This window comes from Scomber scombrus, chromosome 10 (genome assembly GCF_963691925.1).
Source record: "Scomber scombrus chromosome 10, fScoSco1.1, whole genome shotgun sequence".
Classification (NCBI taxonomy): Eukaryota; Metazoa; Chordata; class Actinopteri; order Scombriformes; family Scombridae; genus Scomber; species Scomber scombrus.
In genome coordinates this window covers 14,108,985-14,131,732 of record NC_084979.1, presented here as the reverse complement: position 1 = coordinate 14,131,732, position 22,748 = coordinate 14,108,985, and the positions used below count along the sequence as shown (strand labels likewise).

The 22,748-nt window shown below is 39.7% G+C and overlaps 2 protein-coding genes across 3 annotated transcripts; one reads left to right on the top strand and one right to left on the bottom strand.

The window, feature by feature from the left end:
• Positions 1-39: 39 nt before the first annotated feature.
• ca6 (carbonic anhydrase VI) lies at positions 40-5,667 on the bottom strand. The gene is made up of 10 exons (XM_062426934.1): positions 5,567-5,667; positions 4,824-5,003; positions 4,166-4,314; positions 3,477-3,572; positions 1,692-1,758; positions 1,442-1,599; positions 1,154-1,280; positions 975-1,058; positions 851-880; positions 40-733 (listed from the first exon to the last, which is right to left on the bottom strand). The coding sequence occupies exons 1-10, from the start codon at positions 5,655-5,657 to the stop codon at positions 99-101; spliced, it is 1,617 nt and encodes a 538-aa protein (XP_062282918.1). The 5' UTR covers positions 5,658-5,667; the 3' UTR covers positions 40-98.
• Positions 5,668-13,342: 7,675 nt separating this feature from the next.
• Positions 13,343-22,424, top strand: eno1a (enolase 1a, (alpha)). Of its 2 annotated transcripts, none has more exons than XM_062426755.1 (12): positions 13,343-13,421; positions 15,729-15,823; positions 18,264-18,359; positions 18,856-18,914; positions 19,278-19,347; positions 19,672-19,805; positions 19,961-20,183; positions 20,611-20,808; positions 21,170-21,371; positions 21,478-21,586; positions 21,729-21,787; positions 21,891-22,424. In XM_062426755.1, the coding sequence occupies exons 2-12, from the start codon at positions 15,739-15,741 to the stop codon at positions 21,952-21,954; spliced, it is 1,299 nt and encodes a 432-aa protein (XP_062282739.1). In that variant the 5' UTR covers positions 13,343-13,421; positions 15,729-15,738; the 3' UTR covers positions 21,955-22,424. The 2 variants fall into 2 exon arrangements, with proteins under 2 accessions (XP_062282739.1, XP_062282740.1); XM_062426756.1 differs by lacking the exon at positions 13,343-13,421 and adding an exon at positions 15,622-15,648.
• Positions 22,425-22,748: the final 324 nt, after the last annotated feature.

The following is a 22,748-nucleotide window of genomic DNA, read 5'->3' as shown; positions in this document are numbered from 1 at the left end:
TAACGATACACTTTCCAAATCCCCACCATCAGGCATTAAAATTTTTGGTTTATTGCAGCATGTTAAAGCTCGTAAAAAACAGAAGCAGCTGAGCCTTTTCAGGGGCATCTGTACTGACTGTCCAGCTGCACCCCTCCATACAGGCTCAGAGTGGTGGTTCCCCAGCTGAGCACATTTCCCACTGTGGTGCCATTCCTCTGACATGACATCTGGTCCCGGATATCTGCTGTGGTCAGCACGTAGTCCCACAGGTTGACATCTGTCATCTTACCAACAAAGGCGTCTGCATTGGAGATGCCCAGTAACCCATCCTGGTCTCTGCCCAGGATGAACACACCACTGGGGCTGATTGTGTAACCGCTCTTCAGGTACCGCTGCTCGCCTACCATGCCATTGATCCACAGCTCTGCGCCGCCGGTGTGGGACGACCAGGTGATGCAGTAGTTGGCCCAGTCTTGGGTCCTGAAGTTGTGCGGCAGGTTGACGAACTCATTGCCGATCCAGAGTCCAACTTCTCTGCCAGTTCTGTCCTCAGTGATGGAAATCATCAGCTCGTTATCATTGCCGTTGCTGGAGTAGGACATGACAGTGTGGACCCCCTCTACCTGAGGCAGGACGTGCATGCAGACAGTGAAGCCATCGAGGTCCATGGGGTGGCTGAGGCGGGCCAAGGCATAGCTGCCAGAATTCCTCTCATGGAAGTCGAGCACCAAGGGGAACAAACCGCGATGCTCTGAGTATGATAAAAAAAAATTAGAATCAGACTGCAAAGCGAGACATATCCATCTACTTTTTCATCATCCACAGTCGCAACCCACAAATTTAATCAGATTGGGAAAAAAGCACTCACCATATCTGGGCCTGTGGTTGAGAAGCCCACCTAAAGTGAGTAAAACAGAGACAACACAGCAGAGTAAATATGAGCACATTTTCACCATTTGTAGCAGTTTTTTTATGACTAAGAGCTAAATCACCTGAATGCATGTTCTTTCCAAGAGATGTTATCAGACCCTCGATCTTCAAGAGCTTGGATTCAATCTCATCTTGTCGACAAAATGCTGGAAAAATATAAGGCGAAAGCAAATGATGAGAATTCAGGAAATAAATTACTTTGCCATGTTGTGTAATCAGAATGTCACAGAAAGCCACACACTTCCTTTCCCAAGGCGTGGCAGGAAAGAAGACTCCACCACACGGTCATTGAGAGGCTGGGCGATGCGGTAGTCATTCCACAGGGTTCTGTTGTAAATATCCATCAGAGTACCCTCCAGTTTCCTGATCTGAACATGACAGAGATGAAGAAAAACTTGTAATACACCACCACATAAGTTCATTTGATTGTCTATGTATCACTCATAAAAGTTCACGATTTACCATTATAACAGCTTTTTTTATTTCAAATGTCTTTCATTATGGTACGTTGCCTTCCTGTCTGCTGTACCTGATTATGTGAGAGAGTGATGGGCGTATCAAACACAGTCCACAGGATGCTCTCGTAGCAGGGTGGGGTGGTGAGGGAGCCCTGGTACCTGAAGAAATGGTTGAGGTTCTCAGGGAGCATGGAGCGCACGTCGATGTTTGATATGTTCATGGACTGACCTGTCATGGTTGCAGTAAAACACAGACTCACAAGTCACAAGAGACTCAAACTTTAGGTCAGTTAATTCCATCATTGTCCAACAATGACTCACCTGCATACTTGATTTTCTCCAGGTTGGAGATGAAATCACTGTAGTAGGTGTTCTCAAAATGCCCGTCCTGAAAAAAATACCAAAACTGTGTCAAACTTGGTCGAGTTTAGGTAAATAAGTAGGGTAAGTAAATCCATTTAGAAAGCACCTTTTGAGAGCAGAGACATCACAAAGTGCTCCACAGAGGAAATAAAGCATAACCATACATGCAGACATAAAAGACAATAAAGAACAATAATAGCAAATAAAAAAGGCAAGTCTGAACAAATGGGTCTTGAGCTGCTTTTTAAAGGTTCCCACTGTGTCCAAAGTTTAGGAGCCATAACCTCAAATGCACAGTATCCTTTAGTTTTGAGGCAACATCGAGGAACAACCAACAAACCCTGATAAGAAATCCTTAGAGATCTTCTGATGACATAGGGCTGCAGTACTTCTCTAATGTAGGCACGTTCCCACTCAGGGCTCTATAGCTGATCACAAGAACTCTGAATTGGACTCAGAATCGATGTCACATGGGTTACATTAGGCCTATTGGAGGACAAGAGTTTAGTAGCAGCATTTTGGACCAATCCAAGGATGTGTTGCTGAGGCAGGTGATAAGAGAGTTACAGAAGTCAGGAATTATTCCTGTTTTGCAACTTGGCATTTAAGTTTGTTTAATCAGTTATCATAACATACGATACACATTGTCTGGGAAAACGGTGACATCACTACAACAAAATCAGATGAAGCAAGAAACAAAACAATCAAACAGGTTGTAAATGAGTTCAAAGTTTAGCCAGATTACCTAATCCACTTTAAGTGGAAAACCATTTTATATGGAAGTGAAACCAAAAATGTGCGCACACAATAGGATAGTAATTCCTCATTTCAGAGAAAATTACAATTTCATATTAAATGTATCTTCCTAATAAATTTGGCTAACCTGAAGGTTTATTTAAACCCTGTATGTTTGTCTGACTGCTTGTGTTTCATGTATCTTGCCCTGTCTGACTCCCAGATCTCAGAGCTTAGTTTAATGAATACTATGGGAGTTTTCACCTTTATTTATTCAGGGGGAAGTTTCATTTAAGTGCAATTACCTCTTTTTCAGAAACACCCTGATCACATTCACAGTTACATATTCACACCAGGAAGCTGTCCTGTACAACCACAGTCTGTGCTGCTGGCCACTGAGAGGCTCCACTAGAGCTTTGCTCAAGACAACCTCAGTGTAGTAAAGAGTGAGGGGCAAATGCTGCTTTCCATTTTCCCCTTCCAGAGTCATCCTGCTTGTCTGGGGGATTGAAATGCCCTTCTGGTCACAATGTCTCTTCTTTAACCTGTAAGTCACCACTGCCCTAATTTATTACTGATGGTCAAAACTATGAAAATAAGACTTTCCTTTAAACCACGTCAAGGGGTCTGAATCATTTGTCTCTTAATGGGTTTGTCTGAATCACCCCTGACTCTCAGCCTGAGCCACACTGCGCTGATATCACAGTAAATGCCAGCCGTGGTGTTGCTGCAGCGATGACCTCTCACTGCTGAGAGCATTCCTCTGGAAACTAGAGCTCATTCAAAATGTCAGAAGGCAACTCTCAATGGGGACTTTTACTCACCAGGATGACCGAAACAAAGTATCGTTCACTTCAAAGGGCATTTTGTCATTGTGCGGTTTTGTAAAGTTTCTACAGCAGAACAGAGGGTCATATATCTGGAATAATACTGCCGTCCTGTAATGAACAACTTGGACAAAGCAGATCACAGAGGACAGGGAACAGAAGAGTTAGTGTGCTTACTTACATCATAGAAAAAGGCAAGTACTGCCAGCCCATCTGGCTTATCTCTGGCTTCAGTGAAGCTTGCGTACTTGTCAGAATTGTAATGGACAACATGGAGCTGAAAGACAAGGTGGACATACATAACATATTAAATGTCAAATTACACCTAAAAACCTGCTTTTCAAATGGAACACTCACTTAACATCAAAGCAAATACATTTAAATTGTGTTCAGATTTTAACACAAAGGACAAGCAAATTAAGGCTGGTTCAACAACAGCAAAGAGATTTATTAACGGAAAACAAAGAAGTGAACAAACACCTCTAGCGTGTTTATTTGAATGTAGGCGTCTTGAGTCACAGAGGAATATGCAGAGTGGTTTTCAGATTAGAAAAGTAATTCTGATTTCCCAATTAACTGGAATCAAATGCAACCAAAGGATTACGTATATTCTGTTTTTCTGTTATGATAATTTGTTGTACTACACTACAAGAGTTTTCTTGCAACTCGTGTTCACTTCACAGCATCTGATAGCTGCACAGATCTGTAGAAAATGTTTAAATACAGGTTTCAATGTAAAAATGTTTACATTGTATATTAAATCATCAAAACAATTGTGAATCAGCTTAGTTGGTTTCAATCCAGTCTTTTTTTTTTTTTTGTTAATGCAAATTTTTGTTTCAAATTAACAAATTATTTATTTTGGTCAACCTCTGCCATGTAACGGATGCCATCGATGGTGTGCTCTGCTCCGCTGGCCTCCAGGTCCCATCCGCCCCAGTGCAGGTGCATCTGGACAGCTGTGTACTTTCCTGGGAGTCCCTTGCTGATGATCATAGTGGGAGGCAGGTCGATTTGAACTGATTAAAACAAAAAGATATTCAAATATTTGAGTGTTTAAAACACACTCAAATATCCAGATAACAGGAACATTAAACATCTTGAAATTTCAGTTTTACCACAGTAAATATAAAGTCTGTTCATTTTGTTAATTCGGTCATTTTAGTCTTATTTTATCTGTTGTGAAGTAATGTTGTGCAGATTTTTCAGAGCAAATCAGTCATACAGCAGTGATGAAACTTTTAAGAAAAATGAGCAGACTAATTGTTCACTGTGATGGATTATGCAACTCAAGAAAGTTCAGAAAATCTAAGTGAGTTTTACATCAAACAGAAATAAGTGAAAACTAATGTCTGCCTGAAAAGCAGAAACAACACTTTTTTTCACTCTTTTCTAATGTTACACTTGGAAATAGTGAGCCGTAACAAAGTTTGGCATTAACAGTAGCGTGGGCTTTTAACACAACAGTAAGTTTATATTATTGAAGAGTAATGTACACATTTTACATCATCTTGCTGGCTTCTCTTACCGGAGTGTCCGTTATTGGACATGAGGAAATTCCCTCTCTGGGCATCATATCCGTTGAGCTCCAGCTGCAACATGTCAGGGTTGTGTCTCACATTGCGCCGCTGGATGTCGATTGGGGACTGCTTCTTACCGCCACATGAAGGGTACTTGGTTGGCCAGTGCATCTGATCCAACGCTCCCTCTGTATGGAGAAAATTAAGGACCAAAACTATTATCACAGTGTGAATTCACCATTAAGTGTGATCTCAGCCTCTTAAAGCCAATTAAAATGCCCCCGAGATGAAATGTTCGTGGAGGATGAAGTCACAGGTACACACAGGAAACGCCCAACTGTGGCTATATTGTTGCCGCTGTTCCTTCTTTCCTCATAGTACTAACTCTATAGCTAGTTATTTACTACAGCTATATACATCTAATGTGTTTCTGATGTTGTTTGACAGCGGTTGACAGGGGTATTTGGTCAAAGTAGCGCGCGTCACCACAGAAACAAGCAGCCAATTGACTCGGGTGAATAATAATTATAATTGTGCAATATTATTTTAAATAACTGAGGAAAAAGTGCATTTTATTTTCTCTTAATTTGTCTTATACCAAACCAAGTATGCATTGGATAGGTTGCCAAGCAAGTTTTACGCATCAGACACCTTTCAATTCAATTCCAGTTTGGAGTTTTGTGTTTTTTATTACAACAAAATTTATTTTTAAAAAGAACATTACATGAACATCTGAAATCAAAACCCCTACCTGTGTATGTCCAGTGTATTCCATCATGAGGGATCCCAGCACTGACAACACAGACCAAAACAGCGGAGACAAACACAGAGGAAAAGTCCATCGCTGCGTCTCTGTTCCTTTGCGCAGAGCACTGAAGGTTTTTTCTCTCTGGATTTGAAGTGAGAGTGAGAGGGAGGGAACCTCTGCTAAAAACGCCCAGTAGAGCTCTAGTTCCTAGAAGCCCCAAAATGTCAGGACAACAGCTCTTACCGACTGTCTGACTTGAGTTGAAATTGTATCTCAGAATAAAAATGATTACTGTGTGCAGGTTATTGCACTCTTATTGCCAAGTTAAGACTACAGGTAAACATGCCAGGTAAACACCCAAAACAAATCATTCATTTTCTCTTTGAGAGTAAAAGTCAGTCTAATTTTTGACATTGCAGGACTAAAACTAACACACACTGGCCACTTTATTAGTACACCTATGCAATTTAATGCAATCCAATACAACAGGTCTACTATAAATTCTACATCGACAAAGCTTATACACATTCAGTTTTGTTGACATCGTCAGAAAGGTGATATTTCTACTTTATCTTTATTATTGAGGTTGTAGTGGGTGGTGGTGGTGTACAATATATTGAATGGTGTTCCTTATATTTTGTCCACTCTATTAACCTTTTTAAGTTTGCACAGCTGTTACTAGTAAAGTGAGTATATCTTGTAGGTCTATCTTTAAGTTGCCTTTCATCACAGTCATTCTTCTGTATCTCACATCTTCTAGCACGTACATTTTGCTTGTGGTTTAAAGTACTTCCTTAAAGAGGATTGCTGACCATTTTTGGTAAATTTAATAATCAGGTCTAGCAGGAAACTGTAGTACAAGCACATTCATGCCATTGTCACTTTGTTGGCTACTGATAAACACACATCAGTGAATAAAACCATGAGCGCCAATGGCAATAAATAATGGGACAACATGTTTCACCTGTTAAAGTTCACTAGTCGCAACATGTCCAATACCTCAACCTGAAATGCTGGAGCTGTCAAACTCTAGGGTGTGTGTCTGTATGTGTGTGTGTGTGTGTGTGTGTGTGTGTGTGTGTGTGTGTGTGTGTGTGTGTGTGTGTGTGTGTGTGTGTGTGTGTGTGTGTGTGTGTGTGTGTGTGAGTGTGCAGTATGCCTAGGAGGGACAAAAGTCCTCACAAGGACATAAAAATGAGGGAAATTGACATCATTTTGTTGGTCGTCAGGGGGTTATTTTAGGGTCAGGATAAAATCTTGATTCATATTTCAAAGAAATAATTCAACATTTTGGGAAACACCAATTGTGTTTTTGTGGAGGGATAGATGAGAAGATTGACCTAAATATGAAGCTACTGCCAGCAGCCGTTTAGCTTAACATGAAGACTGAAAAAGAGCTCACTAATTAGCTCTTTAAATTAAACTAAAACTGGAGTGATAAAATAACATTATGGTTACCGTTTTTACTGTGGGTTATGTGCTATTGTGTGACTATTTATTGGTCAGGTGTGGCTTCCTTGACTCTTGAAACTGTTTCTGCACTTCTGCATTTCTACAAGAATGAACTACCACTTTTTTTCTTAAACTTTTAACTATTTTTGTGTGCATAAATTAAACTAACTGTTGCAATGTATTAATTAGCAAACTTCAGAGCGGCTGGTATGCAAACTTTGTTAACTTCAAAGAGAGCCAGGCTACCTGTTCCCCCTTGTTTCCAGTCTGTATGTTAAATATGAAGCTGTATAAGCTACAGCTTCATATTTAACATACAGACTGGATACAAGGGGGAACATGATAGATAAGAGAGTAGTATCAGTCTTCTTATCTAACTCTCAACAAGAAAGTGAATATGTTCATAGCTCAAAATTACTCCTTTAATTTAGTGTAAACACTGAGATTTAGTATGAAGGAGGGATGAATTTGGAATTAAGGAAATCATTTAGTCAAAGAGAGTCCTCATAAATATAATAATACAAATCTCTGTGTGAGTAAGCATTTGTTTGTGCCCATTTGTGTGAAAAGAACTGATTAAATTACAAAGTGATCAAAGGACTAAAGACACTTAACTTGATTTAAGACTTTCATTGTTCCACTAACATCCTTCCTCTCTGGACTGGAGTGTATGGCCTTTCTATTGCCTGCACTTTATTGATACCAGTTGTTTTCCTGTTTGGCGATCAATACCTACAAGCTGATGAAAAACGTTTTAAACAACCCCAGGTGGAGAAAACAGTATTCACCTTAACGGGTGAAGAGACAGGCGAGTATTTTCTACATGCACAAAGTCTGAGATCATTAAAAAGCCATGGATTTGACACCATACACCAGTACTTAGAAATGTCTTCTTCCTAAGTAAATCACTGTGTTTGTCTTTGCCTCAAGGGACAATCATAGTTTTTAAGGTCTTGGGGGCTTGAATAGTGTAACTGTGCCAGCCGAGAGCAAGCCTTGTAATTTAAAGTCTGCATATTATGAGCTTGACATATATGATTCAGGTGCAGACTGTATGGACAAAATCCTGTGAAATTGAGACAGTTCAACAATGAACCAAACAAAAAGCTGAAGTCTGTGATTAGTAAGTTAATAAAGTCAGATTTTTCTCGGGTGGCACCATATTTACAGTGATCCGGGATTTGACCTTTACAGTGGTTTCTTCCTTTTTAAATGAGACAGGTAGAATTTATTTCACTGAGGGTCTCTTTTTCCCATTACCCTAAGTGCGCTGTAGGCTAAAAGTCCAATAACTTGCTGGTTAATAAGCTAGTTTAGAGGATGTTTGATGGCTGTACAGTTAAGAGGCCAACTGAAACCACATGGCTGCTGTTACATGGACTTTTCATGCATTACATACAGTAGCTCCCACCAGCCGTGAGAAAAAGTAACTGCTGTCGTAACTACAGTTTGCTTTACTCAACATTGAGCTGGAGGGCAATTTTTGGACTGTTGGATGTGGTAATAAAATCATTGAGTCTCTTTTTCTATGTAGAAAACAAAACTAAACACATATTATATCATTAAAAACATGAGATGTGCTAAATATAACAAATGCATGTATATATAAACATCTATTTGCATGAATATATCCATACAACACATGCAGATACTAGTCTTGACATTAGATACTGATGTGTTGCACAACTGCAACACATCAGTATCTCTCACGATCAGCTGAGAATCTACGGTTTTCGACTGCCTCAACACTTTATCCCATCACACGCTTATTCAAGTGCAGCATTTGTGTTATTAATGTAACAGTATGCTATGCTATTGTTTCTGATAGCACGGTGCACTGTTTATGTTTATTATGTGTGTAAAGTATAAATATAGTATAATAAAGTATGAAGTATTAGTTTTACCTCTTGTCAACTTTTTTGTACTTCTCATTGTTGCGAAATTCTCTCAATAAATCCTATTTAAATGTGATAAAAGTGTTATGTAAAGAACTGAGCTGGGATATTTAATTCACATTAATGTGATACTACGAATTAACATCAATGAACTGACTTTTGAAAAATACTTTTGATATGTCTATGCATGTCAGTGTCTCTCATCCTGCATCAATAACATCCTGCAGTAAGTGGGATCAGAAAAGTGAGAAAACAAAACATACTTATTTGTGTGTGACAGTCAAATGGCTTTGATATTACAATTGAAAATGTGAGTAGAATAGTTTGATTTATTAGTTTGTGTGAAACACAATAAACTCTTCTCTGTAGCAATAATGAGACATTTCCTGCAGGCAGCCACACATCCTTCCAGACATTAACCTGAATATTGCACAAATTGTCCAAACTCAGACAATTGCGGAAGTTTCTTTGAACTGTGGTAATGTGTCTGGTTATTCACAGTGAATCAAGTTATTCTGTATGCATGAGAACATCTTGGTTGGTGGTCGAGCCGGTTGGGTGCAGGAGAGACCAAAGTATAGAAAGAATTGATGGTTTTAAGTCTTTATTTTCCTTTTTTTAACCAGGCTCCACTGAGCATGAATACTCTTTTCTCAAAACGCACAGCTGCACAAGTTCACACCTGGAAGCTGCCCAGTGCAACCACAGTCTGAGTCACTGAGCAGCTCCGCTGGTGCAAATTAATCTCACATCCAGGCAGTGTGGCAGACATTTTTATAAGGGCATACTGCATGAGAAGGTTTTCCCTAAAGGATTAAGATTGTCAGCTGATGTGAGTGGTCGGTACATTGAGAGGATTAATATGCTTGACTTGCACATTCTGGCATCGTCACTGCAGGTGTAGACTGCTGGTGCCGGAGGGCGTAGAGGGAGGAACTCATATTTGGCCAATTCCTCAAAAATATGCACCAGACTGAGGCTAGATACTCAGCAAACCAGCTTTCACTCTGACAAAGAAGAATCTCTGAGGTCAGCAGGCTAAAGAGATTTTACATTAAAAAAGTGTCAGAGTGGGCAAATATGGGTAAGTATTTTAACTGGCTGACAACAGGAACATGCTACATATCACCTCTCTTGTCATGATTTTTCACATTCTGGTGTAGCTTTCTAATGGTGACCAACAGATTAGCAGAGTGCCAGTGGAGCTGCCTGCAACCATTTCACAGGTGGATGAGAGGAGTACAGGCACAGACACTCAGGTGGTGGACACTTCAGCTGCCACCAGGCTGATTCAGAAAAGGTCAATTTGTGACTTGAAATCTAATTAAAAGAGTTAAACTGAACCAATGACCACATTAAATTAAACAATACCATAATAAGTTGTATCTAATGGCTTCATTGGTGATTCATAAAACATTTACTGATGTGAATCAGTTTTAATAGTTATAAATACAAGTCATAAGAACAACTTGTGAAATTATGAAAAATCTCTCTTGCTGCTGTTTTGCTGTCCTCCCCAATCATAAAGGTCAGTGGATTAAAAAATATAATCAGTTACAAATCTAAACAAAGTCATTAATAAAGGACTGTGGGTTTCTCCCATGTTCTAAGTAATGAAGTTTGCAGTTATAGTCTAAATGTTAGTCATTAATGAAGTCTGAGATAAGTCTGGGTCACGTTTGGTCAATTTTGCTTGTCCAGTCCTGTATCACAAATCACAAATTTTCCTCAGGGGGCTTTACAATCTTTGCAGCAGTACGTCATTCTCTATCCTTAGAACCTCGGGTCGGATTAAGAAAAGCTCCCTAAAAACACTCTAACAGGGAAAAATGTACGAAATCTCAGGAAGAGCAAGAGAGTCTGTACTTCTCTCTGGAAGTACAGACATGCAATACACCGTATGAACAAACAGGATGACAAAATATTTATTATTTATTTATTTTGCTATTTTAAATGTTAAACATGTCAATACAAATAATGTTTTTACCACAGCCCATCATGTCTGCAGTTGTAAATAATAAGTTGTTTTCATTTTTATCATTTAAATTGATTTAGGTTTGCTCTGCAGTTATTTTCCAGAAGGTCAAAGGTAAAACAGTACATTGGATAGGTTGTCCTGATTAATTAAGTAACTAAAAAGAAAATTCAAGAGTCTTGCAGGTCTAAACACCAGCCAGACGTCTATTTCACAACACGTAAACCCAAAACACTTTCCTATTTATGTTTCAAACTGATCTATAACGCATTAATAGATCATTTATTAATCATTACAACCATTATTATACAGAGGTACCCAGTAATCTTCTCCAGGACCAGTACTTGATCTGGATACCAGCATGTTAGGTTTCTGTGCAGCTGAGAACCTCTTCATATTACTCAGTACTGCCACTCTGTGATGAATGTCGGTACTCACAGTGTAGTTATAAATGTAGGCCTGTTTCCTGCTCCAGGAGGCAAAAATGTGCAGCTATGAGAGGTTCACTTTGTGGTCTAGTTCACTGGAAAGCTGCCGGATAAGAGCTGAGTTTCCTAAATCTTCCGCCCATGAAAGATTTGTACAGAGCACAGCAGGTACTGGGGGTCATTTTTGTATTAATCTGTGCACATGAATTACTGTTAGTATTTCATGTTATAAATTAGTAATTGTTCCCTCATATTAACAATTAGAGCCCACAGATGAAGCCCCTTCTCATTCAAGCTTATAGGCCTTTTCATTGGAGACATTTTGACATTTCACAGTATGAAAAGCACAGGTGTTAATTATAAAATTAATAATAGCTGAATTCTATTTAGGCGCTTCAGAGTCCTGGTATTGTGAATTTTATCACGCAGTTACTGAGACACCATCATTAATATTAGTAACACCTGTGTGCTTTTCCTGTTGGGAGTCTAACTGTAAAAAAGGCCTACTGTCTAGTGCTACAACTAAAATGTAAGTCTACTGTCAATTAATATTCTAATTGTGTTAGTTATTAAATAGCTTAGTTAATTTAAAAATTATGAAACATATATGATAGTCACAAGTTAGTTTCATTTTCTGAGCTCAGAATAGACTATGACTAGACTAAGTTTATTTGTTTGCCTACAGACTATCTGTGTTTTCATTCACTGGCTCATTCAGAAAATCCATTTACTATTGAGGACTTCAGGATGAATGAGGTGTGTAATCACGTCAGCAAAACACTACAGATAGATCTTTGAGGCTGCTTCTTGTGTTTGAAAATTTGGCTCATTTGGAGCAAATAAATTCCTCTGTACCTACACTGCTGATGAACTCCCTCCACATGGAAATGTCTGCTTCAGGTACATGTTGCTGAGACATTTTATAGAGAGAATCTGGACAGCAGATGGCGCAGTTGGCTGTACGTGAGTACAACACTGCGAGAGCCTCAAGGTCACTGCAGCAGGCTGTGATCTCCAGCTCAGATCTGCCATGGATGCTGCACTCACTGCACTGCGCAGCTGCATAGGATCCATGTCGTGTCATTATGAGACGTCAAATGTCTCGGGGAAACCCATTATGTACTCATGTCTTGATTCATCTCTGCACTCTTCACATGAATACCCGGACAGTCACCAAATGAATGAATATAGTGCATGTTGTACAAATTCATGCAAATATAAGTAGTTCAACATTCCCTGATGGGAAACATGAATATGGGGGATAAAACACTTAAACAGAAACCTCCAAATAATACTGCTGCTTGTCAAAAGACTACTAGATTAAAGATAAAAACTGGGCTTAATTTGGTGGAAACTGAAAGATGTCTTTATACATAACTATAGTTTGAGATGACGCAGGTCCTCTCTTCACGTTAAACTATAGTTATTTACATCCGGTTGAAACAAGTTATGTGCCTGCCTGCACGTCGAAAACAAATTGTTCTACCAGTTTTAAAGCCTACATAGCTGGTCTGCGAATAACCGCATTAATGCTTTTACTGGGGTTGGTCCTGTATAAGAAATCATTCATTTCCCCACAGCCACATATATTTCTTTAATTCGTGATGGGAAAAGAAATGTCAGTGCCAAAAAACGTGACCACAAGAGACATGTGACCACTAACGCACCACTGCGACGGATTTCCCTGCCTGCTTCTCTGCACGTACTCATCTCTGCGTCACCCTCTCCAAACACTGCCTCTTTTCTTCTTTATACCAATGGAAACCACATTTCCCATAATTCAGCTCAAACAATATCATTTCGGCCCTCTGTGCACTTAGAATAAAATGTCTTCAAACACAATGATGCTCTCGCTGAGAGACAAACCCTGCATCCTCTTCGTCCTCTCATCAGGGATGCAAAGTCAGACTTGACTCCTCGTGATGCGAACGTGCGTGCCTCCTCGCAATCGTCTGTCTGCCTCGTGGGTCAGTCCCAACCAATAGTGTTGCTCCTTCCTGGTCGCGTTCACTTTATCATCGAGATCGGAGCGTCACGAACGCTTTCCCTGCCTGCGCGCACACAGAGAGAGAGACAGCACCGTCCTTGCACACAGTTAGGCCGGAAAGGTAACTTTAACTTCTGTTTTCTGCGTTTTATCTGCATATAGTGGGTAAGAAAATAACTATTTAGATTTAAAGGGTGACTATAAGACTGTGTGTTTTCATATAAAATACTTTTTCTTCTAATTATAAATGTGTACAGTCTGTTCTTCATCCTCGACGATAACCTCAAAGTCCTTGAGTTGGCGCATAGTTTAATTGTTGATTTCCGATTTTTCACAGGCGCCAGTTAATCCTTCAGCTGATGGTTTTGAGGTTTGCAGGATGGAGTAGTTTGTAGCCCACCGTCTATTTTTAAACCCGGCCGTCAGCTGGCGAGATGTCACTCCATTTAAGAACTGCAGTGTGTGTGTGTGTGTGTGTGTGTGTGTGTGTGTGTGTGTGTGTGTGTGTGTGTGTGTGTGTGTGTGAGAGAGAGAGAAATAAATGGGCGTCAAGTTGCAAACCCAACTTCCAGCAGTCTCTTCAATTTGTTAAGGAACCAGTAATACTGTCCCTTTTTGTTCATTCAAAGCCTTAAAGGGTGTGAATACATGTCTAGCACTGTCAGAGGCTACACACGCTGACAGTGAGCTACCAGTTGCTTGCAGTAGACATTGGGGGTGTGTCGACAGGCTATTGGAAAATTACTGTATGTAGTAAAGCCTCACAGGTTTCAATGAGCCTTTTTCCCCCCCAGTGATTCAGTGTATGCCTTAAAAACCTCCAGAAGACCCCTATGTTTCAAATACCTCCCTCAATTGTTAGATTTTCTGTGAAGTACTGCAGTTTTAAAGGAAATGTTGAATTATTATTATTATTATTATTATTGTTAACACAGATGGCTTGCTGGTAGACCCTTGTGCAGCCCAACAATAGGATTAGTTCAAATTGAAAGCCTACTGCATAAAAATGTATAAGGTCCTTATTTATTTATTTATATGTGGGTGCCATTTTGTGCTGCCATCTTAACTCCTTGCTCTCCAGTGTGGTTGCAGTTATCTGGCAGGATAAAACAGAAAAGGATAAGAAATTGAAGTGTAGTGTGGACGCATCCATGACAGAAATACAGTTTATTGTGTGCTTATTCTGTTTTGGCCACTTTTATTATGACTGTGCTGAACTGAAAACAGTAAGGCTGTGTATTGTTTGAAGTTTTTGATACTCACTTACAATACCAATATGATGCCTTACATTTTTCAGCAAAACCCTTTTTTCTTAACAAAAGATGCCACAGTTATTAAACATTGTCTAAACACATGAAGCCTTAGAGGAACTTTACTTAAAAATAGTCTAAACTTTTGATTTAAATCAATAACTATCTGATTTTTTTTAAAAACTAAGCAAGGCCAGATATTCAGTGCCAGATTTGACAGTTATCAATATTCAGTTCCACAGACACATTTTAGTCATTAAAAAAAAGTATTGAAGTTCGATACCATCCTCCAGTAAATGGTGAAAGATTTTTGGAGAGACAAAAAGCAGTGTGAGTGTGCCAAGTTTCCACATTTTTTTGAGAACATAACATTTTCCTTTTGTTCAGCAGGGCTCGCTGTATTCACTTTATCTTAGATTTAGAGGCCTCACTCAGAGTTCACTCATGCATTCACTCATTCAGAGTGGGTAGATGAGCAAGTTAGTACATGTATTCAGGGCAAGTTGGATAAAACAAACGAAAATCAATAGAGCAGCAGGCGTTATGGCCAGACAGTCTGGCATATACCTTCTCTGACCTTTATTGCTGGAATTTGGAGAGATAACAAAGGCTCCATGAGATTAGAGCACTACTCAGGCTTTTAATACGTATCAGTAAAGTGATACATGGACAAAAAGAAGACAAACGTGTATTGTGTCAAGCCACGTCCTTAAGTTGTTCTTATGGAGACTTCTCACTATGTTATCAAGAATTCTTACTTCACTGTTTAACAGCAGTAAGTCCGTTTTGCAAGCATTTTGAAATGCTGTGTTGAAATCTGATATGTTAAGTAAACTCAGTGGACCTGCAGAGACGTTCTTTTTTTTTTTGCTGCATAAGCCACGCCTTAGTGACTAATACCTCTGCCTTCCTGACCAACCCTCAACAGTTGTTTGAGTCAGTTGGTGTGCATGGTTAGTATATGTTTGGAGAATTTAAGAGGAAGTTTATTATTCTCTAACTCCAGCTTTTAATTATATTTTATTGCTTTTTTCCTGAGTTTGTCATTGAGCATTCCAGTTGTTGCAAACTCACTGCTGACTTCAAAGCTGTAATTCAGTAAGTGACAGTGCAGGATAACCAGCATCTGTGTGGAACAGCACTATACTGATGTCTCCTCTGTGTCATTTCTTCTGCAGATCCATAACCATGTCCATCCTGAAGATTCACGCTCGTGAGATTTTTGACTCCCGTGGCAACCCCACTGTGGAGGTCGACCTGTACACTAAGAAAGGTACTATATGATTGATATTTATGATTTCATGTTTTGAAGTTTAATAATGATGGTCAAGAATTTAGTGAGAAAACATCTGGCTCAAGTTACGCTAGCCAACTACAGTCTACCTTAGTTACAAATAGGGCTGTAACTAAAGATTATTTTGATTTTATTTATTAATCTGTCCATTATTCTCTTAATTAATTTAATCTTTTGCTCTATAAAATAATAGAACATAATTATTACATTATTACAATTTCTGAAATCCTGAGGGAGGCATCTTCAAATTACTGGTTTTGTGTTTTGATGTATTTTGATGTGCTAACATGAGACAAATAACCAAATCCTTACAACTGAGAAGGTGGAACAAGGGACCACTGGACAATTTTTACTTGAAAAATGACTTAAATTATTAATCAAAAACATTTTTAAAATAATAAATGTTTACACATATGTATATGTAGCAATGGACAGTTGTATAAAGAAAGCATTAATAATAAACATGCACATACAGAAGGGCAGAAAAAGACAATTATAAAAAAAATTCCTGCTTAGTTTTCTGTCGATTGACTAACTGATCAATCAACTAATTATTTCAGCTCTAGTTACAAAACTAACTTCACTGCTTGCACAACCTGTCCATCTATAACTTAAAACATGCATTTATTCCACAGTATGTGTAATGTTTCATATTGAAAGCCAAGTTTGAATCTTGCTCAATTTACCAGTTAAGTTGTGGACTAGGATGGACCAGCCAGTGTGGCTGCACTGCTGCCAGCTGCAGGCCCGGTGGATGAGATCAGATGATGAATGAGAGAAAATAGCTCCTGAAATATCACACTGCCTGTACAGCACTGTGTTACTGTAATGATTCCTGTTAGGGGGCACAGACAGGTACAGTAGTACTTCTTATAAACCTATGAGCTGAGTTGAATCTTCAATGTTACATTCAAAGCAGAGGTGTCAGGTAAATTTAATCTATGCTTATCTATTTATATTTTGGAAAGCTGCCGGGCATTAAACATTTAAAGGCTGCACTGTTTGACACTTTTGCCAAAGGTTGAGATCAATTTATTCAATTAACTAATAGCCAGATTGTTGAAAGTTTTTGTCAGTGGGTTCTGCTCTCAGAGCTAAAACAAAGGACTAGCTCAAGCCAATGAAATGTCCTGAGAATGTTAATGAAGCAAACTGAATGACCATTGACATGGAAGTGAGTGGAATAGTCTACATGGCCTTGAATACATTGGCTGGAAATCGACTGCTCTGTTCTGCAGCCCTGCTGTTTTTCATTAGTTAGGGGTGGTTGCTTAGTGCTCCAGTTTACTGTAAATACCACCTTTATTCTTTTTTCCCCTCTCCCTTTTAAGTCAGGCAGGCTTGTTCTGGCATCATTACAGCAAAGACCAGAGTGAGAGTGCTGCACCCAGAGCTGGTCTGTCATAGTTATCGTAACGTGTTTTGCTGTGTTATGTAACCAGCTTGCCTCTCAGTCAGAGAAATACTAGAAAACCTCCTGGGCTTGTTGTTAGCGTGATGTAATTACAGTAGTGTAATATAGTGAGACATTTACAGTCACTGTTACTGTTTTGTCCTCTGCATAGGGTTATCAGCACAAAATAAAAACGTAACTGTATACTCATAAATATCTATGTAAAGCTTGTAAATTCATACTACTTTTGATTGTATTGTGGCCCTAGTTTTCCTCCAGATAAAATATGTATAAGCAGATTTGATTTGATAGCACTGCATCTCAGTTTATAGACTGATGGATTGTTGCCAGCATCGCCAAGATGCAGCCAGGTGATGTCTTGATGCAGATGATTTGCTAAGCTTGAACGCACGGCCCAGGCAGCGGCTGTGTCCTCCTGTCCTAAGCCCTAAATCCCCTCAGACTCTCGCCATCACTGCCGGTCCACTGAGCAAGCTGAATAGATTTATGCTCATCCTCAATTTCTCTTCACTTGGTCGATTCCAAAACGGCCATCCTCTTATTTATGGGTGGGGCTTGGCATCCTTCAACAAATGTACTGCACATGCTCAGTTGGCAGCCTGTCCCCCCCTGTTACATCACAGCTTGCTGCAGTACAACCAGTACAACTTCCTGCCCACATGCTTTATTTCTCTCTCTGGATGGAAAAAACGATGAACAACAGTACTGTGACCAGAGAATGCTTTCAGCTGATTGGACGGCATACCATAGTCCCTTTCTACTGGCTGTTGTTCCTTGAATACCAGCAGTTCCTCCTGTACTTAATTATTCAACCAACATACTTACATATGCAGATTATGTGCTGAAAAAATATATACCATTTGATAATCACATAAATTGAGGTCCGACAAGTTGGTTGATAACATAAAATAACATTCAAACTGCATTCAGTCCTTGCTATCTTTCTTGGACATGACAAAGCACTTCAGGAAATGACAGTAATAAAATGTCCTCTCTGTCTTCAAGGTCTTTTCAGAGCTGCAGTGCCCAGCGGTGCTTCCACAGGCATCTATGAGGCTCTGGAGCTCCGTGACAATGACAAAACACGCTACATGGGCAAAGGTAAAACATCATAATTGATTCCCCCTCTCAACTCCCTGGTTGTCTCCTTTTCTGCTGACAGAACTTTACATTCAGTTGTATGTCTTCATCTCTTACTTCTTTTCCAATTCCTCTGTCTGTCTTCCTCGTGTTAGGAGTCAAAAGAGCAGTTAAATATATAAATGAATTCTTGGCCCCTGCATTGTGTAACCAGGTAAATAAAGTGTGGAATAACAGGTTGACTCTCTTACAAATTGCTGTGCACAGCAGCATGAAGAATGGAAACTAACCTTTGCAGGCACCAACAGATGTTCACAGATCTAAAAAGAAAAACGGAATAAAGAACACAATCAGATCTGACCAGATCTCTTCATTTAACACAGTCCTCATCTTAATTGCTGAATAATATTTTTTACTTTACATAAGTTTGGATAAGTTGCTCTGTGGTCATCTGTCCTGCCTGCTCTGCATGGTCTTCTCCTGCCTGGGTCAGTTATAGTCTGCTTGTCCGTTGCAGGTGTCTCAAAAGCTGTTGAGCATATCAATAAAACAATTGCACCTGCACTGGTTAGCAAGGTAGGACCATTTACTGTTTGACTAATATTACTGTTTCGAAGTGTTAAATAAGCTCATATTTACATTGACGAAGAAGTTAATTTCTTCTTTTTGCATATTTGACTAATTTTACAATTTTAAGCTAAGTAAGTACCCTACAGTTGTGGTTCCTGTATTTTGAAGGTAATATTGCATTTGTGAAAAATAAGTTATTAGTTATGCATTAGGAGGGCTTAATTGGTATAATTCTGGGATGCTTTGTTGACTCTAACAGTATTGGAGTGTGTTTTTCTGAACTGACTAGTAAGAATTAAACCAAAGTTACCTAGTTAATCTTTTATTTTCAAGCATACAGTATAAATTATGTTATTATGTCAAATCCAGGAGGTGAGCGTTGTGGAGCAGGAGAAGGTCGACAAGCTGATGCTGGACATGGATGGCACAGAAAACAAGTGTAAGATGCTACTTTATGTACTAAGACTTGCTCAGTAATATCAGTGCTGTTTGTGAGCTTTAATATGTTATGTCCTGTATATTTCAAAGTTAGTTTAATGATTTGTATTTGTCAAGATTGGGTCTGTTATTTTAAAAGATAATGACAAACAATTTTTTAGAAAAATAATACCATACAAACATCATGTATACTCATGCAGTGTGTTCAAGGACATGCATTACTGATTTTGGCCTAATTAGCCTGGAAAATTCAGAATTTCATGCCTGAAAGAACTTGACTCAATATCCACAATATATTAACATATTTGTATCTGTCCTACCTCAGCTAAGTTTGGTGCTAATGCCATCCTGGGCGTCTCCCTGGCTGTGTGCAAGGCTGGTGCCGCAGAGAAGGGCGTACCCCTCTACCGCCACATTGCTGACCTCGCTGGCAACCCTGAAGTTATCCTCCCTGTGCCTGTGAGCATAACTGTGCTTTTACCTAAGTCATGTACTATAGGCCTTTGCCAAAAATACACTCTTAATGCAACAGACATGTGCCATTAATGTTTGATCCAAACAATCATTATATTCAGTCATGATTCCATTAATGGATCCTCTCTGCTCCCCTTCAGGCTTTCAATGTCATCAACGGTGGCTCACATGCAGGCAACAAGCTGGCCATGCAGGAGTTCATGATTCTGCCTGTGGGAGCCAGCAGCTTTAAGGAGGCCATGCAAATTGGTGCTGAGGTCTACCACAATTTGAAGAATGTCATCAAGGAGAAATATGGCAAGGATGCCACCAACGTAGGAGACGAGGGAGGCTTTGCACCCAACATCCTGGAGAACAAGGAAGGTAAGAGGAAACAATTAGAAAAACCATGATCACTGTTTATTCATAGTACTGTTAGAGTTACATTACAAGTCAACAGAACTGAGATCAGGCTGATTAAACTAGTTGTTTTTCTAGGAAACATTTAGGGAGTGATCATCAAAAGTTGTTACTGTGTCAGTCAAAAGGGAGTGTCTTGAAAGGCTTACATTCTTAGACCTCCCAAAGACGGACCTCACTAATCATGTCACTCTTAGGCTGGCACATGATTTCTAAATTAGGGCCTCAGCTCAGTACTGAATGCATTGACTGCCAGCAACTTACTCTATTGTCAGGTCAACCTGCAAAGTATTAAGTGGTGACTCATTCTTTAAAAGTGAACATTTTGATTTTATTAACAATATCTCTGGCCACGATTCTTACTGTAACATTTGCGTTCTTTTTGTCACAGCTCTGGAGCTGCTGAAGAATGCCATTGGCAAGGCCGGCTACACCGACAAGATTGTCATTGGCATGGATGTGGCCGCCTCTGAGTTCTACAAGGGTGGCAAGTACGACCTGGACTTCAAGTCACCTGACGACCCTAGCCGCTACATTTCCTCTGACAAGCTGGCTGACCTCTACAAGGGCTTTGTCAAAGATTACCCCGGTGGGTTTTGAACACTCTATCTCTGGTTTTAACTGCCCAAAACTCTCTTTTAGTCCAATGCTTACTAATCCCCAAAATGTTTTTTAAGTTTTAAGATATTATAGAGATTCATTTAGTACAACAGGAAAAAAGCAAAGCATAAAGCATAAACCTCAAATAATTGAGAAACTGAGTTATTTAATCTTACTTGCATCTTGCTGGTTTCAGTGAGTTTTCTTCCAGCAGCTTGTTTCCACTGCCCCCAAGTGGCCAAAAAAATCAGTAATTGAAGGTTTTCTGTAGATATGGACAAATAGTAACAGTGCTGATTTGTTAGTTTTACGAATGGCCCTAACATGCTCTCTTTTTTTTTCATCCTCAGTGGTGTCCATTGAGGACCCCTTTGACCAGGATGACTGGGAGGCATGGAGCAAATTCACAGCTAGCACCAGCATCCAGGTGGTGGGTGATGACCTTACTGTCACCAACCCCAAACGCATTGCCAAGGGTGTGGCGGAGAAGTCCTGCAACTGCCTGCTGCTCAAAGTCAACCAGATCGGCTCCGTCACAGAGTCCCTGCAGGCGTGAGTGTCCACAACACAGCAGTGTGATGACACGTGTTGCCAAAATCTAAAGCAGTAAACAAAGTATTACCTGGTTAACAGGCCTAACATGCATCCCTCCTTTTAGCTGCAAGATGGCCCAGAGCAGCGGCTGGGGTGTGATGGTCAGCCATCGCTCTGGAGAGACCGAGGACACCTTCATTGCTGACCTTGTGGTCGGTCTCTGCACCGGACAGGTAAAGCTTTTCAAATGAATAAAGACAAACTTACAATATTATTTCATAAGTTTGGTGTTAGTGACATTATTGAGACTTTGAAACCTCAAGTGTCGCCTTTGGATTACAGATTTAGATTTAAATAATTGAATTTGTTTTCCAGATTAAGACAGGTGCCCCTTGCCGATCCGAGCGCTTGGCCAAGTACAACCAGCTGCTCAGGTGAGTCCAGTCCTAAAATATAAGCATTCTTTTAATGGTTAAATACATTTTCTGAGATCCACAGATCAAGCCATTTTAATCAATTGTCATCACTCTCATTCAGGATTGAAGAGGAGCTCGGCGACAAGGCCCGTTTTGCTGGCCAGAACTTCAGGCACCCCATCTGAGCTGGCCTTTCTCCTCGGGCCTCTGTGTGTTCACTGCTCATGAATAACCCCTACACATATACGCCACGCTAGGTCGCCTGCCATTTCTGGAGAGAAGATAGAGAGAACACAACAATGCTGAAATCCAAGGTCCAAGTCTGTGGTCTGTGGCATGTGGTCTGTGGCGTGGAGAAGCTACAGTACGCCTTAGAACGACCACAGTTCAGCTCATCCTCAGACTATGCTTTAGCTCCTGAATAGTGTTGGTCCCCGTGTTTGTGTCCGTGTAACTGTGTGAGAGATTTAATTAAGCTTCTTGTGAGTTGTAGTGATTCCTGGTCCTCTAATGAGTATTTGAGCTACTGTAACTTTAGTACTACTATGTCTCGAGCAGTGGTAAGAGTACTGTATGTGCAATGTGTCGCATCTGACAAGGTCTTGTGTTGCTGTAAGCGTTGGCAGAAATATGAAATAAACAGTATAGTTTGAAATCTCTGTGACTTTTTTTATCCACATGTTCACTACTTTGGGAGCTTCAATTCTATTTTGTACTTGCAATTAAATTTTCATACAAATTCAAAGCTTTATAATTAAATCATGAACATAAACCCATGGGAGAAAATTGAGAGGAAACTTAAAAGAGAAGGAATGTTTTTTTTAAAAATCTGTAATTAAATACAATGTGCTTACTGCAGCTTGTAATGATTACTTGCAAGTTCAACATGGTATTATCACAAATCATTCAGAATTTTATAGATTTCCTGCAGATAAAAATGAGTAAAGAGCCTCCTCTTCAGTAACTGCTCCTGTCTGTG